Here is a 23057-nt window from a genome sequence, read left to right on the forward strand (position 1 = left end):
AGTTACCAGCAAAATACATTCAGTTCTAATGGTGCTGCTGCACTTATTTTTAGTTCTAACACACAAATCAAACAAGAGTACAAACCTCCGCCAAGACAGCTCACTCTCTGGGCAGTATTCACTTTTAAGGGAATGGTATTATATTTTGTATCTATTCATTTCATTTTTTAAACAAACTTTAAGTAGTTTTTAGTGCAATAAAAATCAAAAGGACACTTTGTATTATACTAAAGTATGTCTGTGTAGGTTCTCAGTGATTCAGGTCATGGTAGAAATAATTCTAACTAACTTGGGAGCTCATTGTCTTTCTCTTGACAGTACCTTCTTTAAAGATATGACACATTTTGAGGTCAACTTGAAATAATGTGAAGTGTAAATATGAAATCAGAGGTCAAATGAAACATGAAATTTGGATGTACACTTATTATATTTTTTTAGAGATTAGAGATAGATATTTAGAATCCCCATATAACAGGATCCTTTCCTAAATGTTGTTGGTAGAAACAAAGGCAGTAGAATTTGAAGCACAGTTTTAAAGATAAAAAACATTTTATGAAACTTTGACCTTACTTGACCTGAAGGAAGACGTCAGAAGTTTGAAGCAAAGTGATATTTAGAATCCCTATTTGTCTATGTTGTCAATACAAATGAAAGCAAGACACATAATTTATAATAGCTCTGTATAGCATTATTATCACTTTGATCTTCAGATCAATTTATTGACCTTGAAAGAGAGGTCGGAGGTCAAATGTAACATGATATTTTAAATCTTTATATGTTACTTTTGGTATGTTGACAATACACATTTATTATATTAGAATGATAGTTTCTAAGTTTTAAGCCTTTTTATCCGCTTTGTTTTCTACCTTGAAGACTTTGGTGGATGTAAGCCAAATTATAATTAATTGTAATGGGACCCCACTCTACATCCCTACAAAGTTTTATCATAAGTCATGCAAAATGTTTCGCTTTATTGTGTTTACAGACAAAAAGAAATGACACGCACGCAATGCTACCAAAGCCACAACCTCTTTAGTGGAGGTAAATATAGACCAGAGGTGGGACCAAGTCATTGTTTTGCAAGTCTCAAGTAAGTCTCAAGTCTTTATCCTCAAGTCTCAAGTCAAGTCTCAAGTAATGTCAGGCAAGTCAGAGTCGAGTCTCAAGTCACTGGTGTAAAAGTCCGAGTCAAGTCACAAGTCTGAAACTTTGAATTTCAAGTCCTTTCGAGTCTTTAAAAAAAAAAAAAGAAAAAAGTATGTTGCAGTTATGCTAAATGTAAATATTAGACCATGTAATTTTTAAATCTGTGTTTTTCTCAACACATGACAAAATAGTGAACTTAGAAAATATACACAAATTGTGAAATTGCACCTCTTTAAAATGCAGCTCAATTAAACCTAGCTCCAAGGATAATTTTCACCGACAGTTCTGAGATAAGCTGCATGTTATTCTTGGATGCGGTTGTAGGACCGGTGTTGTGCCAAAAAGTGATTGTCTGCCAAAAACTGATTTCCGGTATTTGCCAAAAAGCGATTGCTCATATTTAAAGTGCTATAAGTAACTTGTTGGGCTATAATATGTTAAACATATGTCAAATGCATCCCTTATGGATGACATAAAGTCATCTTGAGCCACAAACAACATTCGTGTAGCAAGATACAAGCCGCAATCAGTTTTTGGCAGCGACTTTTATATAACCTTTATTTATGCAGTAAAAAAAAATCTCATTAACATTAAAAATGTATTTTGTAAGAGTAAGTTGCCCAACAGGACAGCAGAAATGGCAGCAAATATTACAATAGTTCTGTAAAAATATTTTAAGTGGGGATAAAGGACCAGATATGGTTATAATGTTGTAAAGATGTAAAGTTGTAAAGATACTTAAAAAACAGATAATTTTTTAATTCTTTATGTAACCCCTTTGTATCCCCTGTTCACCGAAGTCTATTTACGAACATACGTAAAGATATTACACATAAAAAATACACAGAAACACTGGAAATCAGTTTTTGGCAGACAATCACTTTTTGGCACAACACCAGCTTTAAAATCGCATGACAAAAATATCATATACATTAAAAAAAACTGCATCACCAACGTAGCCTGGACAACATTTGCTAGTTAGATGAAGTCAGCTATCTCATCGTAGCATATTTATATGCATATTTATAATTATACGGTTCTTGGAGTGAGTGCATACACTCGTGAAGTTTAGTAACTTCCGGTCACTGCAACAAGCCCAGGTACAGTTTACTGACGGATGGGTGCAGGACCTTGAAATGCACCGTGTAGAACGAAAGACCATCGTACGTATCATAAGTTTACCAGTCTCACAAATAGTCTTCATAAATACACATTCGTTATCCGTTTATTAATATAACCTTTGAGCTTAACGGTAATTAATTAGTAGTGGAAATAATTTCTGGTACACGTTACAGAAATGTAGCAGTGACAATAATACTGTATGCTGTAATCGCACTGGACAATTAGTGATACAAAAAACCTGTTTTATTCTGTGAATAAAAGTATATGTTTTTGTCAATGTACCATAATAACAGAAGCGAAACGCAATATTGTGTCAGGACAATTCACTATTTATGCACAATAAATAAAGGAGCATAGCGCGACAATTTCTGTTCAGCGCCAGACTTGCTTGTAACCTATATCACCAATTATGTTATGAAAATGACGCATTAACTACAACAGCAGACTGACCTTTGTGTAAATGCTTGGAGCAGACTAACCTGTGAGCTGGAGTGTTCTGGGACGTTATATTTGGTCTTTGAATGGCTGCAATCCAGGCCATCCGTCGCCTCTTTGTTACTTCGGAAACATGGCTCGAACAATTTCTCTTAAACGTCGTAATCCGATAACAACCGATTTCTTTACCCGTCGGCTTCCCGTGGCTGTCATGCGACCGGCTATTGCAGTTAATAATACAACAGCTTCTTGACATTTTTGTGTTTCTTTTTATCGCTGTTTAACTGATTTTAATTGAAAGCCTGCGTGCGCTAGTACCGCTTGCCACGAGTTCCCAGAATCCTTTGCGGTTCTACCCGTGAATGACGTCGCATTTTCAATCTCTATATAATATGCATGTTAAATTTTATATTTGGGGTAAAATATCAAGTCTTTTCAAGTAAACCGGTTCAAGTCCAATTCAAGTCCCAAGTCATTGGTGTAAAAGTCCAAGTCAAGTCACAAGTCTTAGAACATTTTTTCAAGTCAAGTCTAAAGTCATAAAATTAATGACTCGAGTCTGACTCGAGTCCAAGTCATGTGACTCGAGTCCACACCTCTGATATAGACAATAGTAAATATGCACATCGTGAGATTGTTAGTTTCTTATATAGTTGCTAACCATAACTTAAAGAACTTGTGTGCTTAACTAAGTCTTTTTTACATTTTTAAACCTTCTTTTTTAAGGTAAAGTGAATGTATCCTAAATTTCTTTTGTTTACACAAAAACGCCGATTTATACCACATATAAACAAATGTGACCTTCTTGCAATTGCAAATAGTAAAAGGTATGCATCTGAGACATAAATAGTAATTTCTTTGCATGCAGCTAAAGATAATTGGAGATGACTGACTTCCTACTGTTGGATGGCCTGAAAGGACCTAGTCAGATTAAGATCCCAGCAGGCTTCTTTACCCCTGTCTGCCTCGTGGCTGCCTGTGCCTCTCCTCTGTGTCACTTTGGCCTCCTCTCCCTCTGGAGGGCGAACGGGTACGAGTTCTGGGGCTGCTGGAGCTTCTCATACCCACTGAGGCCCTGCGATGACCCTGCAAAAAACAGCCCCGCGGAGAACGTCAGTATTGATCATTTCAGATGATGAGAAATCATCAAGCGAGCTACTATTACAAAAGATCAAAACATGGACATCCACCTAATGCTGGACAGTACCTGTCCTGGGTTGGGATTGGTCGCAGCCTTGTTGGGCAGGGCCAGAGGGTCAGACTGGGTCATGGTGTTATCACTATTAGCACGCAGTAGGGGGTGGGAATGAAGCAAAGGGAGGGGCAGTGTGTGGGAACTTTCTTTTCGCTTTGGAACAAACTTTGGTGACTCTAAAAACGGCACTAAAGACATAACATGATGCAGAGGTTTGGTGTGACGGTACAGGTGAATATGTGAGGTGTGACAGGATGAAAGGGAGGGAGAAAACAGGTACATTGTTAGGATTATATATTTGGGAAAGAGCAAGGCAGACAGGTGTTGGGAAGTGACGTTTGAAAGTCCCTGCAGAAGAAACAGTTGCCAGGGAATCTTACCTATATCAGAGTCTTTGTGGTTTTTGATGATTTCCCCGAGTTCAAAATGACCAGACAAAACAGCTAGCTGCAAACAACGAAGACAAACTGAAATATTATTTGTTCCAGCAGGTCAAAGCTACTCTACAAATGCAATTTCACTCTGCAGACAGAATAATAAAAAAGCAAAACATGTTCCTCAAAACTCTGGATTATTTTTTAAAACATTTACCTGAAACGGGGTCTGACCATGCTTGTTCTTCGCCTCCTTATTCGCCCCCCTGTACAGAAGAACACGGACGCAGCTTTCCTGGTGATTCAGAGAGGAAAAGGAATCGGTTAACATCTGTAGAAGATATAACAGCAAACATTATGGTAATAATAGTTTAATAAGGGATCTTTTTGCCATACTTGCCTTGTTGTACAGGGCAGAAATGTGAAGCGCAGTGTTCCCTGAGGCATTTTGAGAAGTGGTGTCTGCCCCATAAAACAGCAGATGCTCCAAGTGTTGTGCAAAGCCATTCTGGCAAGCCTTTTAATGTCAAGAGTATGATAGAAATATCCCCAATATTATAAAGTATAGAAGGACACAAGTTGGACTAAAGAGAATGGTTTCAAACGGGATAAGGAGAAGATGGTGTAAGAGAATAGGGAAGAAAATGAAAGACATTGAAAAAAGAGATACGAAAAATAGGGGAAGGGGAAATCTGTCACACAGTAGTCTAACAGAAAACAAAGAGGTGAGAGCAAATTACAATTCACCACAGTGGAAAAGAAAGGGAACAAAAGCCATTAAAACGACAGAAATGAGCCTTCAGCAGCCTGAGAGGTTCCCTCATATTTTTCTGCAGGGATTAAAATATCACAAGATACGTACAAAGTAAAGAAAACACAGAGCACGGCAAAACCAAAATAAAATACCATGACAACCGGCTTGCAGTGCAAACACAAATTTCCCAGAATGTCACAGAGACATAATGTAGGCAATGCACACATATCTACGCTGAGAGAAAGAGCTAAGATACAATGCTCTTTCTGCACTGGACTCATCTCAAGATGAGCGAGACGTGAACGGGTTCGAGGAAACAGTGTGGTCACCTCATTCCCTTTTGGTTTATTTACGTAATAGTCACAGCATGGCTTTCTGTTAGGGATGAAGGGATGGTGGGATGAAGGGTACCTTATGTATTTCTTCCATTCCAAACTCCTCTTCATCCCTGTGCTATGGAGAGAGAGAAGGAGGGGAGGAAGGAGAGAGAATGGAGAGACGAGTGAGGAAGGCAAGGAGGAGAGAGGTGTGAGAAAAGGCTGAGAGACACTGAAGGTGATGGTAGATCACATCAGTCACATAAATAAGAAAGGGAAATGTTGGTGCATTGCTTAAGTTAACATGAAGGAGACAGACGGGATTTAACTATGATGAAACAGACATGATGAAAACTGTGAATCGTGGGAATCTGCAAAGAGGCGCACAGGGTGATTGATTTGCATTTGTAGCTGATTAAAAATCTAAGCTTACCTGATGGGATTCGTCCCAGCCGTTCTCGTCCCTTGTGCCCAGCTTTGCCCTGTAATAGAGCAAGGTCTCACAGCAGGAAGTTTCACCCCCTGTCAGCACAGTGTGGTACAGCGGGGTCAGGCCACAGCGGTCTTTGGAGTCTGGAGATGCTCCGAGGGACAAGAGAGCCTGGCAAGTTGACACACAGAGGGCAAAGAACAAGGATTATTTTAACCAAGTGTGTGTGAATGTGTAGAGTAGTAAAATATAACAAAGGCTTAATAGATTTTCTTCACAGCGATTATTAAATCAAATACTAAAACAATGCAACAGGAATATGAAACGTTACAGATAGTTCTTATATAAGTACATCACATGTACCATAAGTGCATGTGGTACAAAGTTATTGTGATGAGTGGGGGTGGGGTGTATATGTATGTGCGTGTGTGTATGGTGGAGGTGGTGTTGTCTATATAATAATAATTTTAAAAAAGGAGAAGAGAAAGAAATGTTATCACAATTACACACATTACAAAGCATTCGGTGTGTGACTAAACCCGCAGCTGAGGCAATTCTCAGAACTACAAAAGAGGAAAATTCTCGTAGTTTATTCAAAGAAAAGGAACAGCGCTCACAAGTGTACACTAACCAATAAGAACGCGAGAGACATAAAGCCAAGAGAAAACCACTTAGAAATTATTATCATATGACCCACCTCTGTAATTATCTTCAAAGGTAACAGCCTGTTTCCATGGGGCATTTATGCTATTTTGCTTTTATCCTTTAATTAGAATCATTATTCCGTTTTAATTTATTTTGTCCACACCGCCCGCTCTACTTGAGTGTGTTTGTACTCTGCATGCGTGTGACTCTAACTTTTTTAGCCCTTACCAGCAGCCCAGCGTGATTGTGAGCCCTAACAGCTTTGTGCAGGGCCGTCATGCCGTCTCTGCTTCTGAAGTCCAAGTGAGCGCCGCCCTGAACCAGGACCCTGATGCCCTCCACCGACAGGCCAGACTGCATGGCCACAGTGAGGGGGGTTTCTGACCCACAGAGAAGGTGAGAATGAAAGTTCACCCTCGTATGCTCTTGATATTGCTAAATATTACTGGCAAAGAATAAAGGTAAAACTCACCTCCGGTGTCAGGGTCGTGAAAGTTCGGATCAAGACCTTTATCGAGGACTTTTCCCATTTTGTCTATTGCTCCGGTCTGAATGTAATCCAGAAATTTCTTCAGACTGGCCTGAGTGTAGGGAAAGATGTTGCTGAATGCAATTAAGCACAACAAAGTTCAAAAAACACACAAAAAAAAAGAAATACCTTTGTGCTGAGTTTAGCGAGAGCCTTTTCATCCAGATTGGTCTGTTTATAGACTCTGGTTTTGTACCTAAACTGAAGACCGGAAAACATAGCACACATGAAAATGAGGATGATGGTACTTAGCTGTTCAGTTTCTTGGTGACAGCCTACACTGGAGGATATAACAAAATGATTACAATTTGTGCTGTGAAACCGTAGTTCAGAGAAAGCACCATTATTCTTGTCAGATGTTGCTGAACTCTCGCTGTTTCCAGAGATCTGTTCTCCCACTCGGAGTCGCTAGAATGACTCCATAATTGGCTTCTTTAAAATATTTGTGTCAGATTTGTTTTTACGTTTTGGGAAAAGGCTAAAAATGGTTAACTCTTCAGCCTCACAATGTAATAAGTTGGATTTGATGTTTCAATTATGATAATTTAAGCGCAAGCAAAGTGATGCAAATGAGCGGCTTGTGCGCACAGCTTTAGAAAGGATCTAGGGAAGGGCTCTATTAAGTTAGATTAATGATTAATGAGGGCTTTTTTTCCACAATGCGTTGGTTAAGGTTTGATTAATGACATTTAAAATAATAATACTATTAATGCAGTTTTCTTTAAATCACACTGACAAGATTAATTTATCATATAAGGTGATTTACATCTCAGGAACTGACAGATTGCACATTAGTCCCTCATTACACTGATTATATGCCCCACTGCGTTATTCTAAGACTGGTTTCTCACAGAGTAAAAGGGTCTGAACGCACTGCAAACTGCTCATTTTAAAATATTTTTTCTATTGTTTTCCACTGATGTTCTTGTGTTGAGGCAGCAGAGTGTTAATGTGTCGTATTCTTAATGTCTCTATTTTGGAAGGAATAAAGATCAGAAGGGGAAAAAACATCAGCCTAAAATTTGTTCTTGAACAGATGAGACTAATGAGTGTACTGTGTTTGGCTGGTTTTGCTGTTTTTACTTGGAAACCACCTGACTGGGTGTGTAGTCCTCACACCAAATCAGTTAACAGCTGAGGAGCTTTGAGGTAAGAAATTTCTGTCTAGCAGCTCAGAGCTGAGCTGCACCTCGCACTATGCCCCAGAAAACCAAGTAAAGATGGGTTTAGCAGCCACAATACAAAAGCAATCAGCCCTAAAAGTCTCAGTAAAACAACTGCAGCAGTACAACAGGAGCTAACAGGTAGATGTACTTAGTGGAACAAATGCGTTTTTTTAACTGATACTTATAATACATTCTGTTTGTTTCTACTTCCTTTAATATGACTTCCCTTACCATGACTCTAACTGACTCTGTCTTTACTTTAGTGTCAAAAACGCCTAAACTCTATGCAGTCTGCTGTGGGGTGTGTGGAGAGTGCAGTTACAAGGCCTCATCAGTATGCAGACAGGACCCCATCTCAAACGTTTCGAGAAATATAAACATTCTAATTTGAAGCTAAACTTTTGAGCTAAAGAAGATGCTCTTTCCAGCCCCGCCCAACTCAGCAGCACATACAGGAGCTGAGCCACCAGAGGGCACTGTGAGATAATTGTATTACAGCAGGAAACCTCAGATTCATGCTGTCTCACAACCCACTTACCAAAAAGCCAGGCAATACAATGTAATTAGCAGGTTACATAATATACGTAATGCACTTAAATCCATCCAGTTTTGTAAGGATTTCATTTACGCAGTCCACTCACTCTGTGATGCAGGGGGATTCTAATAAACACAATGCAATTTGGAGTTGCCTGCAATTAGAGACTTTCTTTACTCAGTTATGAGAAAAAAAAGTTTCAGAGTATCATACAGGATACTTCATTTCTCTACAGAAAGTACAAATCATTAAAAACATATCTGTATTTACGTTTGCTTTTTTGATCACTAATTTTTAGCAAGATTATTCAAAACCCATAAAAGAATCTATACAACACCACTGTAGAGTAATAATAAGTGCACTTAGGTCACAACTTCTGTAAGTTTAGCAGGAATTAGGGGAATCTGATATTTGATTACTTCCAGCTGAAGAACTACAAATACATCATCACGGTTCTGAGAAATGAAATTGTTTGCAGTACAACAATATTTATACAAAAATCAATCAATATTAGATTTGACATCATTTTACATCATTTTAAGAAAGAGAGAAACAAGTGATGCTCTAAGGGGGGCTTACACTGGGTCACAGCTCCCTTTCCTACCTCCAGGTACGGCACCCCTTTCTCGAAGGACTGTGAGTAGTCTCTCAGGGGTCTCTCCTCCTCCAGGAACTTGGCGTCCCGTCCCTCTCCAGCTGGCTGGAAGAGGCCATAGTTGTAGACGTCCCATAGGGACTCACTGAGGGAGCAGATGATCTGCTGCTTAGCGTTCCACACTGTGCAGTCCTGATCAAACTGGAGACATCTCTGTCAGACAATGGACAGGACAGGGGCGGGGTTAGAGGGCTATAGTACACCTGTACTAAGGTTGAAACAGTGGTTAAAAATATACAGGTTTTACAGCTGTTGTAGTGTACCTCTGTCAAAACATTTTTAATGGATATTTTCAGTGCTTTGAGCACCAAGAACAACCTAGTGTTTCAAATCAGATGTTGATGAGCCCAGTTAGCTGTCTGTACGTTAGATAACTTTACAGGATGCCCTTGTGGATCGCTAACTGCACTATAGTGCTGCAGTGTTTTTGTTTTTGGATTTAGGACAGGATCCCCTGAGTCTAGATGTGGATGGTGATGAAGACTGAGAGTGAGGTAGAGATGGAAACGAGGTAGGTTGCATGAATGAGAGTCTGAAAGGAAGAATGACAGAGCACTGAGATTTAAACCACGCAGAGCGGTGGCTGATTGACTCAAAGAAGGTAAATAAAAAGATGGCTGGACTAGTGTAATGATGTAAGTACTGAGAGCGTGGGAAAGTCATAACGATGTAAAGAACAGACTAGAAGCTGATCTTCCTTATTGAACTTATACATAAGTTTTATCTCCAGTCAGCACTCGTTACAGCCAAGATATGCAGAAGAGCATGTCTGAATGCACACCCCATCAAACTTTCCAACAGAAGACTGGAAAAGCATTTCCTTGTTTAATGAGTCCCATCAGTCCTGTCTTGTATTAACTGTTAAGGTAATGGTGTGGAGAATATTTTCTCAGAGCACTTTGGCCCCCTTAGTAACAACCGAGCATTATTTAAACACCGCAGCCTGTCTGCAGTCCTTTTATGACCACAGTCTACCTAGTCTCCGATGGCTGTTTCCAGCAGGACAACACGTATCTTGAACTACTTTCTTCAACATGACCCTGAGTTCACTCACTGTATTCAAATTGCCTCCAAAGTCATGGGTGTGAAGCTGACAAATCTGCAGCAGCTGTGTGGCGCTATCATGTCAATATGGAGATCTAGATCTCTGATGAATGTTTTAACCACTTTGTTGAATCTGAGCCAGGAAGAATTAAGGCAGTTCTGAAGGCTAAAAGGAGTTTGTGCATGATGAATGTATATGAGTGTGACGTGCAAAATATGAATGCATTACTTTTAATGAATCACCTGCCACATTCATGAATTATAAGATGACTCATTCTGTCCTTTTAGTCTGTGGTATCAGGTTATTTGGATCTATTTCACTTTCATTTTATACCCTATTTTTTGATTTTCTCTGCTAATAAAGAAGTAAAACTCACATGCATAGATAAATATTTTGCTATTTCCTCCTTGTCCAGTTTACTCCATTATCCAGAAGAGTAGGAGCAAACTTTGTGGATACACCCAAAGGCTACAATTACAAAACACCTCGGATGTATTGTGTGTGTGTGTGTGTGGATTTCCTAACATGATTTCACTGTGATTGTTGCATTGTCCATTTCCTCATATTCTCCCATTTCTGTGCAGTTCCACAGGAAAGACATCTTTCTGGACCTGGAGCTCGAGCTGATTGGAAGCTTGAACAGCAGGAGACCTGAGACGTGTGAGAGATGTATGTATCCATACTATTGTTCCATTTCAGAGGGCTGTGAGTAAAACTGCACAGCTCAGCACACTTCCATGTCCCTTCTGCCCCCCTCGAGCCCGCACTCTGTTTGATAGTGTAGCAAACTCTATTGGCATGGCAACCAGTTCATTAGTGGAGGCAGGCACCCGTTGCCGTAGCAATGTCTTGGTGGTCCCTGGGAGGTTAACCACATGATAGGGATGAGCATGACTGTGTGTATGTGCATGCATATAAGTGAGCTATAAACTGTCTGTGTGTGTCTTCTTATTGCAGTGTAGTGGTTTTTCTTGTGTGTGTGTGTGTGTGTGTGTGTGTGTGTGTGTGTGTGTGTGTGTGTGTGTGTGTGTGTGTGTGTGTGTGTGTGTGTGTGTGTGTGTGTGTGTAACAGAGATAGAGTGGCTAATCCCTCTGAGTGAGGTCTAATGTAATGTATACTGTATATAACAGTGCTGCTTCTCTCCTCATCGTTTCTTCTTTAATGCAGTTTTCCTGAGATGTTTCTGGCAGTTTTTATTATTTAGATCTTCAGTGTGCACTATTACAGCACATATTTTCCTCTCTTTTCATCCTTTCCCCCCCTTTCTTCAGTCTGTCTAAGTAGCTCCTAATATTCAGCCCCTCTCTTTATCCCTTTTTAATTCTGTTCAATAATACTTCAGCTTCCGGGTTTGCAGTGCCGAGTGTTTGTCAGTGATGTGTGGATCTCGGTACGCTGCCTGTGGCTGATGGAAACCTGAGAACAGAGACGCCTTCCACATATTTCTTCCCTTCGACAGTCACTCACTTCCTCAGCTCTCCCAAAACTCATTAAAAACCTATTAAATAATTAGCAATTACTGTTGTATTGAGGGCAGATTAGCTGACATGTAGAACAGTCGGCATGTTCAGGGAGTTGAAAATGGAGAAAGGAGGATGGGGGAGGGGTTACAGTGGGGCACCCATTCTCACCTGGATATGGTGCGTGTGGGCTGGCCAATTCTCGCCTGCTGCCACCGTAAGGCTGAGAGCTGCTTCAAAGTGTGAAATGAGACTAACTTCAGTTTTGGAAGCTAATTATGACCACCTGACCCAAGGCAGATGCTTGCATGGTGTTGTTGACTGAATATGTTTTCCCTTGCAGGGTGCTCAGCACAAGCTGAGCTCTGTGTGAGTTCCTACTTCCCTTTGGGACTCATCTCTGAGCCCGCGGGATAACTGGAATGGAAAAGCCTTGAAATTAGAAATGTGCTTCTACAGTTGTGCACACTGTTTGACTTATATAAAAAAATTGTATGCTTCAAGCCACCCATGCAGTGTTTTCTGTGAATAATTTGAAACAGACATAGAATCAGCAACGCATCAGTATTATTTGACGTGTTTTAACTCAAAGGATGGAAAACGGCTGGATTTTAGAAGAGAAGCGAGAAGGGAGGGAAGCAAATCAAAAGACAGGAAGAAAACTGAAAAGCTTCTGAGTTTTAGGGGAGGTAATAGCGAAGGAGGTGACCAAAGCCCAGTGTTCAGCTCTCATTAAATGGCTGTTGTCCTTTTCTTTTTTTTAATAGTGACAAATGTAAAAAATACATTTTTGGAGCTTTTTGTCTGCAGTTGGTCATAACATCAGAATCAGAAATAGCAACATTAACTAAATGTATACCTGCCTTAATGGTTTAAATAGCCTGAGATATTATTTTTGAAATTCTGTTTGTCACATTAAAGCTCTCTGTCTCTGAGGCAGTAATACCAGGGAGACTTGGCTTGAACTACTTCCTCATTTGGAAAGACCTCCAGTGCAGTGTGAGGGAGACTTCTTTCTTTTTCTTTTTTCTTTGACAGGGTGAACTAAACTTTTAAACTGTTTGATTTGGACTGGTTTTGACAAGTTTTTTTCTTCAAAAAATTCTGCTTCAGCTACTTTATTCACTTTTAAATGATCAGTCAAGAAGCTCCAGGGACGGCTGTGCGGGCCTCAGCCTTTCATGAATTTCACACACACGTTACGAGCAGTGTCTTTGATGCACCTACTGTTTGTTTGATGTCGGGGATTCCAATGCGGAACACCATCATGGTCAAGTAAGTGTCCTCCAGTGGAGCCACTGTGGTCATGCTGCGCTCCATGAAGGCTCGTTTCTTTGCTGCCATGAAATACTGCTGCTTATTGGCAGCTTGATGATGTAGCGGGGCTATATTGGGCATGTAAGGGATCCCCCTGTTGCCGTGATTGCCCGGCCTCAGCGGCCGATCTACTCTCTGTCGACCGACCACAATGGCTGCTGGTTTCACCACCTCACCGCCTTTCCCTTCCCAGGATTGTCGTCCTCCTGTCATCTCCTTTTCCTCCAGATACTCTAGTCGTCCATTCTCCATGTCACGTTCACCTTCTTCTTTTCTGTTTTCTCTTCCCTGCTCCTCTTCCTCCTCCTCATCCTCCCCATCTTTGTCATCCTGACTGGGATAAAAGTGCTCATTATTTCCCAGCATCCTTTGCTGTGCAGAGGTCACTGCAGAGAGGGCTGAGTGATCTAGCTGTCATGGAGACAAAACATGGCTATCCCATGAGACTGGCTTCATCCTTAGAAACATGCTGTAGGGGAAAAAAGGCAGAAAAGGGAGTAAATGTCGGTCATTTGACTCGTATCTTTGCTTTGATTGAGAGAGTGAACTTAGTAATGCTGGAATATGAGTAATTCAAGTACATAAAAGACACGTGCAGTAATAGAAAATCTAGCCACTGGCAATGCTAATAAGTCCACATGTGTGAAATAGCACAGAGCTGGTCCACATTTTCCATTTAGCCACTGGGAATGCGTCTGGGAATAGCAGACTTATGAAAGACAGGCTAAATATAAACTCTGTGAATTTGCATCACAGGTTTTCTGCAGGAGGGAGTGAGTTGGAGATGCGATCTAGCATCACACGAGGTCAAGATCATTGGTATTTTGTGACAATGGAGGAGACCTATGTTTGAGGCACAGCCCAGGGCTAACAGCTAAATGTGCGCTTCTTAAAGGAAAATTCCACCCTTGCACTCTGTTACTGTTAAATACAATTTAACTCGTTGACCTTGCCCTATCCCTCATCCTTGACAGCCTGTTTTCATTCCCAAGCTGGTGGCATTTCCAAATTTCACACGAGGTCTCCTGCGCCATGAAGTAACAGGTTTAGGAAACAAGGTGGCAGGTGTCTTATCTGGATGCTTATAAAGAGCCCCTTGGTGTCTGTGCTAAATCACGGGGTAAACATCATTTTCTTAACTTTTCCTAATCGTAACCCTTAGTGCAGGATTTGACACCCTTGGATGCAAACGTGTTGACCTCCAGCATGTCATGCAACAGGATATGAAGGATAGGATGGCTGGCAGTATACTCCAGATTAGAAATGGTGTTTTTTTAATAAGCATGAATCTGCACAACATCCAACATATTCTCATTGGACAGCTTTTAAGCTTTGCTAATCAGGCCATTATCAGACCGTGAGGGCTTGTTACAGGAATTGGGTTGTTTTCTCTTAATAGCTGTCTACGCCAGATTGAAGGGGGCTTGGGGTTTTACACAGCAAAGGTTTGTAAATAACTCAGTGAATCAGCAGCTTCTGGAAAGTCACATCTGAGTGTACTGACTGGATTTGCAGTTGTTGACATAGTTTTAAGAAAATGCCCAAATTATATTTACTTTTCCAGCTGAAAGAAAAAGTCATGCTCCTTCATTAAAATAAAGGAAGCGTTGTGGAGGAAGGGTTTTCTGGTCTAGTGAACTTTCAGTTTAATTATTTGTGTACTGTACATATTCAATTCATTTGAATTCAATTTTATTTATACAGCGCCAAATTACAACCACAGTCACCTCAAGGTGCTTTATATTGTAAGGTAGACCCTACAATAATACATAGAGAGAAAAACCCAACAATCATATGTGCCCCTATGAGCAAGCACTTTGGCGACAGTGGGAAGGAAAAACTGCAATATGGCATTACACCTCACAACTTTACACAGTACGGTAAAGAAGAGTTGGAGAATTGTATTCTTTCTTAAGAAAGCACTTCTTGACACTTTGAGGAGAAGCAAAATTTCAACAGGAACAAAGGAGGGAGAAGCCACCGTCTTCCTTCATGAGTGCAGACATAAAGTCTAGGAAGAGTACCTTTCTCTCTGATCACTAACAGCTGTTTTAAAAAAAAACGTGACTTAGGGTGGATTTTTGCTTTAAGCTTGTTCCATTGCATCTTCATGCTTCAGATTTGGCATACTGGTGCCTCCGTATGTTTTGTTCTGGTTTTTCTGTGGTGAAGTCTGGCTACAGGGCTTTGCCATCATGCAGATCTGGACCATTGCCAACAGCCGCCTTAATGATGGGGAGTGATGCAGGGAATCTCCCACTGTTTCATTTGCAGAGTGGTGCTCTGAATATCTTATGAGCTGAGTCTGACATGGATGGGAATCAGAATGCACAGATGGACAGATGGAGCACAACGCGAATCAGGACACAGAGCTAACGTCAATCAATCACAAATTACCAACATGCAGATAATTCAATCGGTTATTAATAGATTATGTAGAAAACGTGCTGATGAGGGTTAACGGGGCATTAAGTGATCTAGGACTTTTGACTTATCAACCTCTATTGGGGACCAAGGACATCGACAGGTGTCTGGCACAGCTTACAGTGGCCTGCAATGGACATAAACAATAATGCAGAGATGAAGAAGCCAGCCAAGAGCCGGACACCCAACAGGAATATTGATGAAGAGCATACTCACTTTTAAAACACTCTAACATGGATGCTGCTTTTGTAATTCCTGATTGTTACACAGTTTGAAGTGTTTATGTTTTTGCGCTGTTTTGAACATTTTTGAAAAAACCACAGATGTCTCCAGTCACAGGCAGGTAACAGAAGAAAAATCCCTAAGGTGTTGCATGTTGATGGTTGGTTATAGGCAGGTGTTATGTACCATTTTGGATAAGAATTCAGGTTTTATTCTCTGTTTAAAAAAAGGCAAATATATAATAATAATAATAATAATAATAGTAATAATAATAATAATAATAATAATAATAATAATAATAATAATGGATTGGATTTATATAGCGCTTTTCAAGGCACCCAAAGCGCTTTACAATGCCACTATTCATTCACTCTCGCGTTCACACACTGGTGGAGGCAAGCTACGGTTGTAGCCACAGCTGCCCTGGGGCAGACTGACAGAAGCGAGGCTGCCATATCGCGCCATCGGCCCTATATAAAAGGTAGATGTAGCTTTCAAATCTAAAAAGTAAAGTCAGTGGGGATGTCTGCTTTCTTTCTAATAGTGTGCAGGGAATGGCTCCTGGTTGGAATTCTATGGAGAAGAGGACCCTGGGCTCCCTTTACTATGACCACAATAATCACTTTCCTCATTTATGTTCTCAGTCTCTAGTTACAACACATAAAGCTAATTCCGTACATGTTTGCTCCCATTAGTGTTCAGAAAAACAAAGTATATTTTAGACTGACAAATTGCAAATGAGCATGCAGCGTCTCTCTATTTCACAGTTTGGCACATCATGAGGTCTAGTTAAAAAAAAAACTGAGATGGTGTCAAAGCTAAAGGTCCTTGAGAGGCATGCAGACTACTGGGTTGCTAGTTTCAATTTTTAATATAATTTTTGGGCTTTTTAGCCTTCATTTACACAGGATGACAGATAGAAAAGCTGAGAGTAAAACATACAGCAAAGAGTTTTGTGTCTCATTCAGGCTTCTAAAATAGCCTTACGGTAAATGGTTTGCCTGCTAAATATATATAACGGAATGCATGGCCATCTCTTATATACAGTCTATAGGTTTGAGACAACCGTTTTGTCTTAAAAAATTTTTCCCAATTTTGATATGTTTATCTTTACAAGTTGGCGTTCCACAGTTCAGAAAAAAAGTCATAAAAATAAAGTTTTATACCTCCTTTATTTGAAGCGCCTCCACATGTATGAGGACCCTAACCCCTGGATTGGTGATGACTGACCACAGATTAAGTTTGGTTTGGGATTAGAGAAATCGCTGTCTAAAACAAGTGTGTATACCAAGACCTTTCAAAATATTACAAGAGTGAGTTATGGAGAGAGATTGGCTCAGAAACAGGTTTTTTTTTCCATATAACAATGAAAAGTGACCACACTTTACACCGTTGCACTATGTGTGTGTGATTGTTTCATTCTGTGGAAGAATACAGATATTATTTGATGGATGCTTGCAAACAATCGGTTTTTAAGTGTCTATAGTGTTTGAAAGACGGAGTGGATATATGAGAAATGGTCATCTCACTGGCCAAAAGAAAGTCTGCTGGTTGAGCATTTCTGAGCGAAAGCATAGCGCAGAGGGAAGCAGAGTGACCGTGGTCAATTCCCACAGACTCTCAGAGAGTGACAGGGTGGGTCCTTTAAGTGCAAATCCAATGTCTGTCAGAACAAGTAAATGAAGGAAGACTGGAGGACAAAACCAAAGGATGGGTTTAGAGAAAAAAATGTAGGAACTTTGATGAATCTGGGAAAACAAATAAGCACCAAAAGCAATAACAACAAGGGCTCTGGAGAAAGTGGCTCAGTGCCTATCAAGAAGCAAAAGAGCTCTGCTACTGAATTATCAGTTACCTGAATCATTCAGGGCATATTTAACCACCTCTGGTCATATGTGTGATTTACATGTGGCATCACATTTTAGGCTGAAAGCGTCTCTGATCAAAAGCTGACAAAGAACAGCGTGTTAACACTTGCAAGGTTTTAAAGATTAACACTATCATCCAAATAAATGAGGGCATAGAGGAGGCTGATTTATGAACAAAGTCTCATCAAATATTGAACAACACAATGCAAGATAAAGGAAGGAGGAGGACAGGCTGAGAGCAGGCAGGAGTCAACTACATGTTTGTAACTGGGATGTAAAAGCGAAAGGGGAATACACAAGGGGGAGAGACAGAGAGAGCTGCAGTTTGCATAAAGCAGAGTAATCAGATTGGGAGAGAAAAGGGAGGCGGGATGGGGAGGGAGGGAAAAAAAGATGGTGAAAAAGGCGTGAGTGCGAAAGCCAAACACACACACAGTACTGTTAGGCTAAAAATGGGAAACGATGAGCATTATGTAAAATGGATTAATAATATAACTGTGAAAACTCTAATCACAAGTCCAAAAACTCTCCTCTTAGCCGTCATGGATGTCAGACTTGTCTCATCTTTGCGTCTTTGCCTTCTCCATCGTGTCACTCAACTCCTACACTCCTGCAACAACAATAGCTCAGTCAGTCTGCTTCTGCCGGCTGTTTCGCTCTCCTGTCTCTGTTGCTGGCCATCATCTCACATCTCGTCTTGACTTTTCTTCCTCTTGGGAGAAAAGCGGTGTAATAAGGAAATGAATTTCACCCCTCTGACAGAACAGTCTTTTTGTGCAAAACTCACAGTTCTCATTTCAGCCACTTACTTGAATTGTTCTTCAATATGACTGTTTTTTTCTCTTCGTCCATAATTTGTTCCGTTACCTATTTTGCTTGTAATTTCAGGAAGGAATTTAGATTTAATTTGGGTGGACTGTGGGGTAAGATGAGCCAGTGAGGAAGCCGATCCATCATCCGAGCAGCCATACATACTTTTTTCTCCATTTGACACTTAATTTAGTTTAAGTTCTTCTTTTTCATCTTGATGCATTTTCATAAAAGGAGAAACCTTAACAATGAACTAGGCTGTAGTCATTTTTATAAGAAACTTCTCAAAGCTTTTCTTGGCATTACAGCTGCAGAACTGTGCAAATGCCTTTGAGCCAACTCTCATCATTTTGCCATGAAAATGGAAAATAGGTGCAATGATTTATTGACATTGAGCAAAACAAAAAGGTATCTACAATTCTAATGAGCATGAAAGTCAATATTTGGTAGGATCATCTTTATTCTTCAACATAGCCTGAACTCTCTTAGGCAGTTTTCTTAAAATTTCTTAAAGTAGTCTTCAGGAATAGCCCCTGAAAGAGATTCAAATATGTGGGTGTCAGTCAGTCCAGCTTGGCCTGGCTCCAGCTTGTACAGAATGCTGCAGCTCGCCTTTTGACTCGTGTGAAGAAACACCAACATATTACTCCAGTGCTTGCTTCCCTTCATTGGCTTCCAGTGTGTTTTAGAATTAAATTCAAAATCGTACTTTTGACTTATTAAGTGCTAATTGGCCAGGCACCGGACTATTTGTCTGACCTATTGCAGATATATACGCCCTCTAGAGCCCTTCGATCAAGTGATCACCTGCTCCTTACCTTACATAAGTCTAGGATGGTTCATAGAGGAGATCGGGCTTTTGCGGCTGTGGCACCAAAAATGTGGAATGATCTACCTCTCCACATTAGAAAGGCCCCAACTGTTACTCTTTTTAAATTGCATCTTAAAATATATATTTTTTACTCTGGCTTTCAAAACTGTAAAACTGTATGAGAGTTACCAATTCTTTTATCCTAATTTTCTTTTAATTTTCTTACCTGTCGTTGTTGTCAATGTCATTGTTTAACTGTTACTTTGTACAGCACTTTGGTCAGCTCCCTGTTGTTATTAAACGTGCTTTATAAATAAATAAATGAAATGAAATTAATTATCTTTGGCATTTTTCTTAGATTCATCTAAAGAAATGGGAACAAATGATGTGTTTTGCAACAAGCTGCTGGTAACAAAGCGTCTAAAGATTCAATTTAAAATAGTTTTCTTGGTCAGTTCTCTGTTATGTGTGGATACAACACTGGTTATTGCCTTGATTAAGGTGCCTTTTTTTATGCTTGAATGATTCACAAGTCCTGAGAACGTGTTAAGAAACAAAAAAACATTCCTTGGAAAATGGTTTAGGTACGAGGAGAGGACAGAAAGTGAGTGAAAAAGCAGCCAATGCCCAAAGACAAACTTTGAATGACCTTCAGAAAGCCTGAAGAGCTAGTGCTCGAGACCACTTTAAAGGGGCAAAGTCTGGATCTAACTGCAAATATGAACATGTATGGCGAATTAGGCAGTAAGTATTCCCACCTAGATGTTGGCGTATTTACCTTTGGTCTGATTTGAAAACAACATTTTTAAATGATTACTCTTTCAGGAAGCTAAAGGGAAAGTGCTAGTTGCCCTGCTGCAGTACTAAGTTAGCATCCAAAGAGAGTCGCATTAAACAGCCCAGAACTGTTGTCTCAGTCTGACGGTGAGAGTAAACTGTGCTGAGACGTGCTTATGATGAGCAAACAGCTACGTGAAAACTGTGAACCTATCCATTAGTATCTAAACATACAGAATATTATGTAATGCTAAGCTAGGTCTTCGTAGAAATATTTTATCAGTGTCATGCAATCCTACAATTGCTATAAATCATGATCTCCAGACAAACATTTAACATGCATGCAAGGTAAGAGCAGAAACGAAACACAGCTTAAGATTTCAGAAGTTGGTGAGTCTCTCTGCCCTTGGGACATCAGCACTGCAGCATGATGATTAGACCCTATGAGAAGAGTATTTCCATAATCCTGGTCGGATGTGGGTCCAAAGACAGTAATGAAAGGTAGTAATGAAGAATCAGGAACTGATTAATCATGATAATGATGACAGAGACGGATGCCCTCCTTAGACCCCTAGAGGGCAAAAATGGATGGATGGAGAGGTTTACAGAAAAAGTTAATGGCTAACAGTCATCCCTATTTATATCCGTCTCTTCTATGATATTCTTGTACATTTTGCTATTTGGCAAAGTTGTAGTAATAACCTATTAATACCAAAACACCATGCATGTTTGGGTGAATAAGTCAGAGTCACGTTTTTGGCAACACCAGTTATAAAGGCTGCAGGAATCATGTTTGATCTGCCCAAAATTTGTCATCCCCACTGTAGTTTATTAGATTATGCTACATCACTTTTTAAAAGATCTTCCTATAAATGTCTTATCCGTGCATGTTGCAGTTTTTCTCCTGTTTTGGCCACAGAAAGCACATCCCCAGCACACTACACTGGAAAGACCTTATGGCCAGTCGTTTCAGCTCATTTTCATATTTCGTTTTTGTCAATCTCTCTCTCTTTCTCTCTCTTTTTCTCTCAGTCTTTCCCTATGTAGGACAGTGCATGTGTATAGATATATTTTCAGTGTATCGGTCCCCGGAAAGTAGAATTGGAGATCATCCAAGGAACAGATTGTCCCACTTTTACGTCCTGAAAAAGTGGAGCGGCCAAGTTCTGTCCTCTATATCCCTCTCTTTGACTGGGTCTCCACCCTACAGCCTTTTTCATACGACCAATGACGAAGAACCGTCAAGAACACGCCGGGCCTCCTCCAGTGTAAAATGGACAGAATGAGCCACTAACATGGAGAGGAGAGGGCAGTTAGGTTTATATGAATGGTCTGACGTATGAGTTTACGGGGGAAGGGCTAAGCTGAGATCTACCCTGCATCATCATCAGCTCTCATTAAGGCTGGACAGCATAATTAAAAGATCCTGTGAGTTTTCGTGTTTACATTCTCCAAAGCAAAAGTTTAAAAAGATCCACAGAGGAATTTATTCGCTTCATTTACCCTTGCAGTGACGAGGCTTGGCATTTTCAGACTGTAATTAAATCCGTGCCTCATAAAATCCGGCGAAATGCGAGTGTTTAATCGACAATCCTAGCATACTGGATTCATTTTAAAGACGGGTAACAATGCCAGCAGTAGATACATCCTCTGTGCACCCAGAGACTGGCAATTCCCGCAGCGAGGATGGAGGTGGGGGATGGTGGTGGTGGGGGGGTGATCCTATCAAACACAAACAGATGCGTTTAAATCAGCTGCTTATCTCATGCTGATCAAACAAAAAAAAAACGATAATACTGCTATTGGGTGATTAAATGGATGATTAAAATAATTACCCCCCAGCTCTCCATTTCACATAAAACATCCTTCTTCTTTCATCTGCAGGCCAAAAACCTCACCAAGGACTGCCCTTCTTGTTTCTCTTCGCAGAAAGGGGCCACAGTTGTGCCCCCCATAAGTTACTTGCAGCTCACCTGATGTTTCGAGCACAGTCGATAGTTCTTTAAGGAGCAGTCAAACACATCTGTGCTGGAAAAGTGTCCAGAGGAAAGCAGCGTTAAGCGCCAGACCAGTCAGCCCAAGCCTGGCTGGCGGTCTTGTGTAGATCAAAGTGGGCTATCTTTCCCCTCAGACTGGATATAATTGGGTCAGGTGGAGCGTGCACTGAGGGCCTCGCTTGGGCTAAACTTGGTTGGTTGGGCCGGGAGACCTCAATGCAGCACAGATTTAGGAGTGAACATCCCCCGTGCTATTTCTGAGACTTCTCTCTAACTATAAACATTAATCTGATAGCACGGCTTATGTTGTGTTGTTGCCCACGCAACAAAGCAACAAGAAAAAAGGAAATCTAAATCAGGGTTCTTCAGCTTCTCCTTTTTTTGGCCCATGACCTTGTTTTCATAAGTTATGGTTAAGTTTGTGTGATAACAGCAGAGTTTTTGTATATTTTAAGATCTTTTGACTCTGAATATAATATTAAAATGCTCCTCCATCTGAAGACAGAGGACCCTCCCTAACTTAAAATCTGCACTTTCACGCTTCATGTAACATTACACCAGCATATTCTGCATGCAGTTTTGCTATTAAACACCCTAATCGAGGTCCATGTGCATGTGTCCTGTAGCAGCGCTGAATCCAAGCTTGTTTTGTGCAACCGGTGTGTGCTAGTGGACTGAACCCAGTGTCTTCACCAGCTTGACTGCTTCACCTAACTGCATTAAACTGTGGTGCAGTGCTGACACGTACAGTACCAAACATCATACAGCAGTCGTGTTTTTTCAACAGTACCCTCTGTTGTCTGCTAAAACACGAGCTTCCCTTTCACTCGCTGCAAACGGAGTTACAAAAAGCTCATTAAAATGTCAAGAAAGCAGAGACTTCAGAGGCGACTGTACAGCAGGTTTCCTTCTGTTTCTCAACAACAAAAGAAGGAGCAGGAAGAGCAACAGCGAAGAAGTCAAAACATTTCCAACCAGGATAGGCGTCCTTGCGTTCAGCAAGCTTTTCAAGGAAACCCTTT

General features: G+C 40.5%; 1 protein-coding gene across 6 annotated transcripts in view; it reads right to left on the reverse strand.

The window, feature by feature from the left end:
• The window catches only part of LOC113028520 (SH3 and multiple ankyrin repeat domains protein 3-like), a 47396-nt gene that overhangs the window by 20078 nt on the left and 4261 nt on the right, over window positions 1-23057 (reverse strand). For 2 of the 6 annotated variants that reach the window (XM_026178857.1, XM_026178852.1), the window contains exons 2-14: window positions 15626-15677; window positions 13037-13595; window positions 9253-9456; window positions 7077-7148; window positions 6891-6999; window positions 6647-6798; window positions 5777-5944; window positions 5438-5479; window positions 4673-4789; window positions 4490-4567; window positions 4279-4345; window positions 3911-4086; window positions 3659-3789 (exon numbers count right to left, since the gene is read on the reverse strand). In XM_026178857.1, coding sequence (XP_026034642.1) covers window positions 3659-3789; window positions 3911-4086; window positions 4279-4345; window positions 4490-4567; window positions 4673-4789; window positions 5438-5479; window positions 5777-5944; window positions 6647-6798; window positions 6891-6999; window positions 7077-7148; window positions 9253-9456; window positions 13037-13492 — 1772 coding nt within the window. In that variant the 5' untranslated portion in view covers window positions 13493-13595; window positions 15626-15677. Of the gene's footprint in view, window positions 1-3658; window positions 3790-3910; window positions 4087-4278; window positions 4346-4489; window positions 4568-4672; window positions 4790-5437; window positions 5480-5776; window positions 5945-6646; window positions 6799-6890; window positions 7000-7076; window positions 7149-9252; window positions 9457-13036; window positions 13596-15625; window positions 15678-22011; window positions 22908-23057 lie in introns of those variants that run through there. The other 4 variants (XM_026178854.1, XM_026178856.1, XM_026178851.1 and 1 more) reach the window with 4 other exon arrangements.

This window comes from Astatotilapia calliptera, chromosome 8, assembly GCF_900246225.1.
Source record: "Astatotilapia calliptera chromosome 8, fAstCal1.2, whole genome shotgun sequence".
Classification (NCBI taxonomy): Eukaryota; Metazoa; Chordata; class Actinopteri; order Cichliformes; family Cichlidae; genus Astatotilapia; species Astatotilapia calliptera.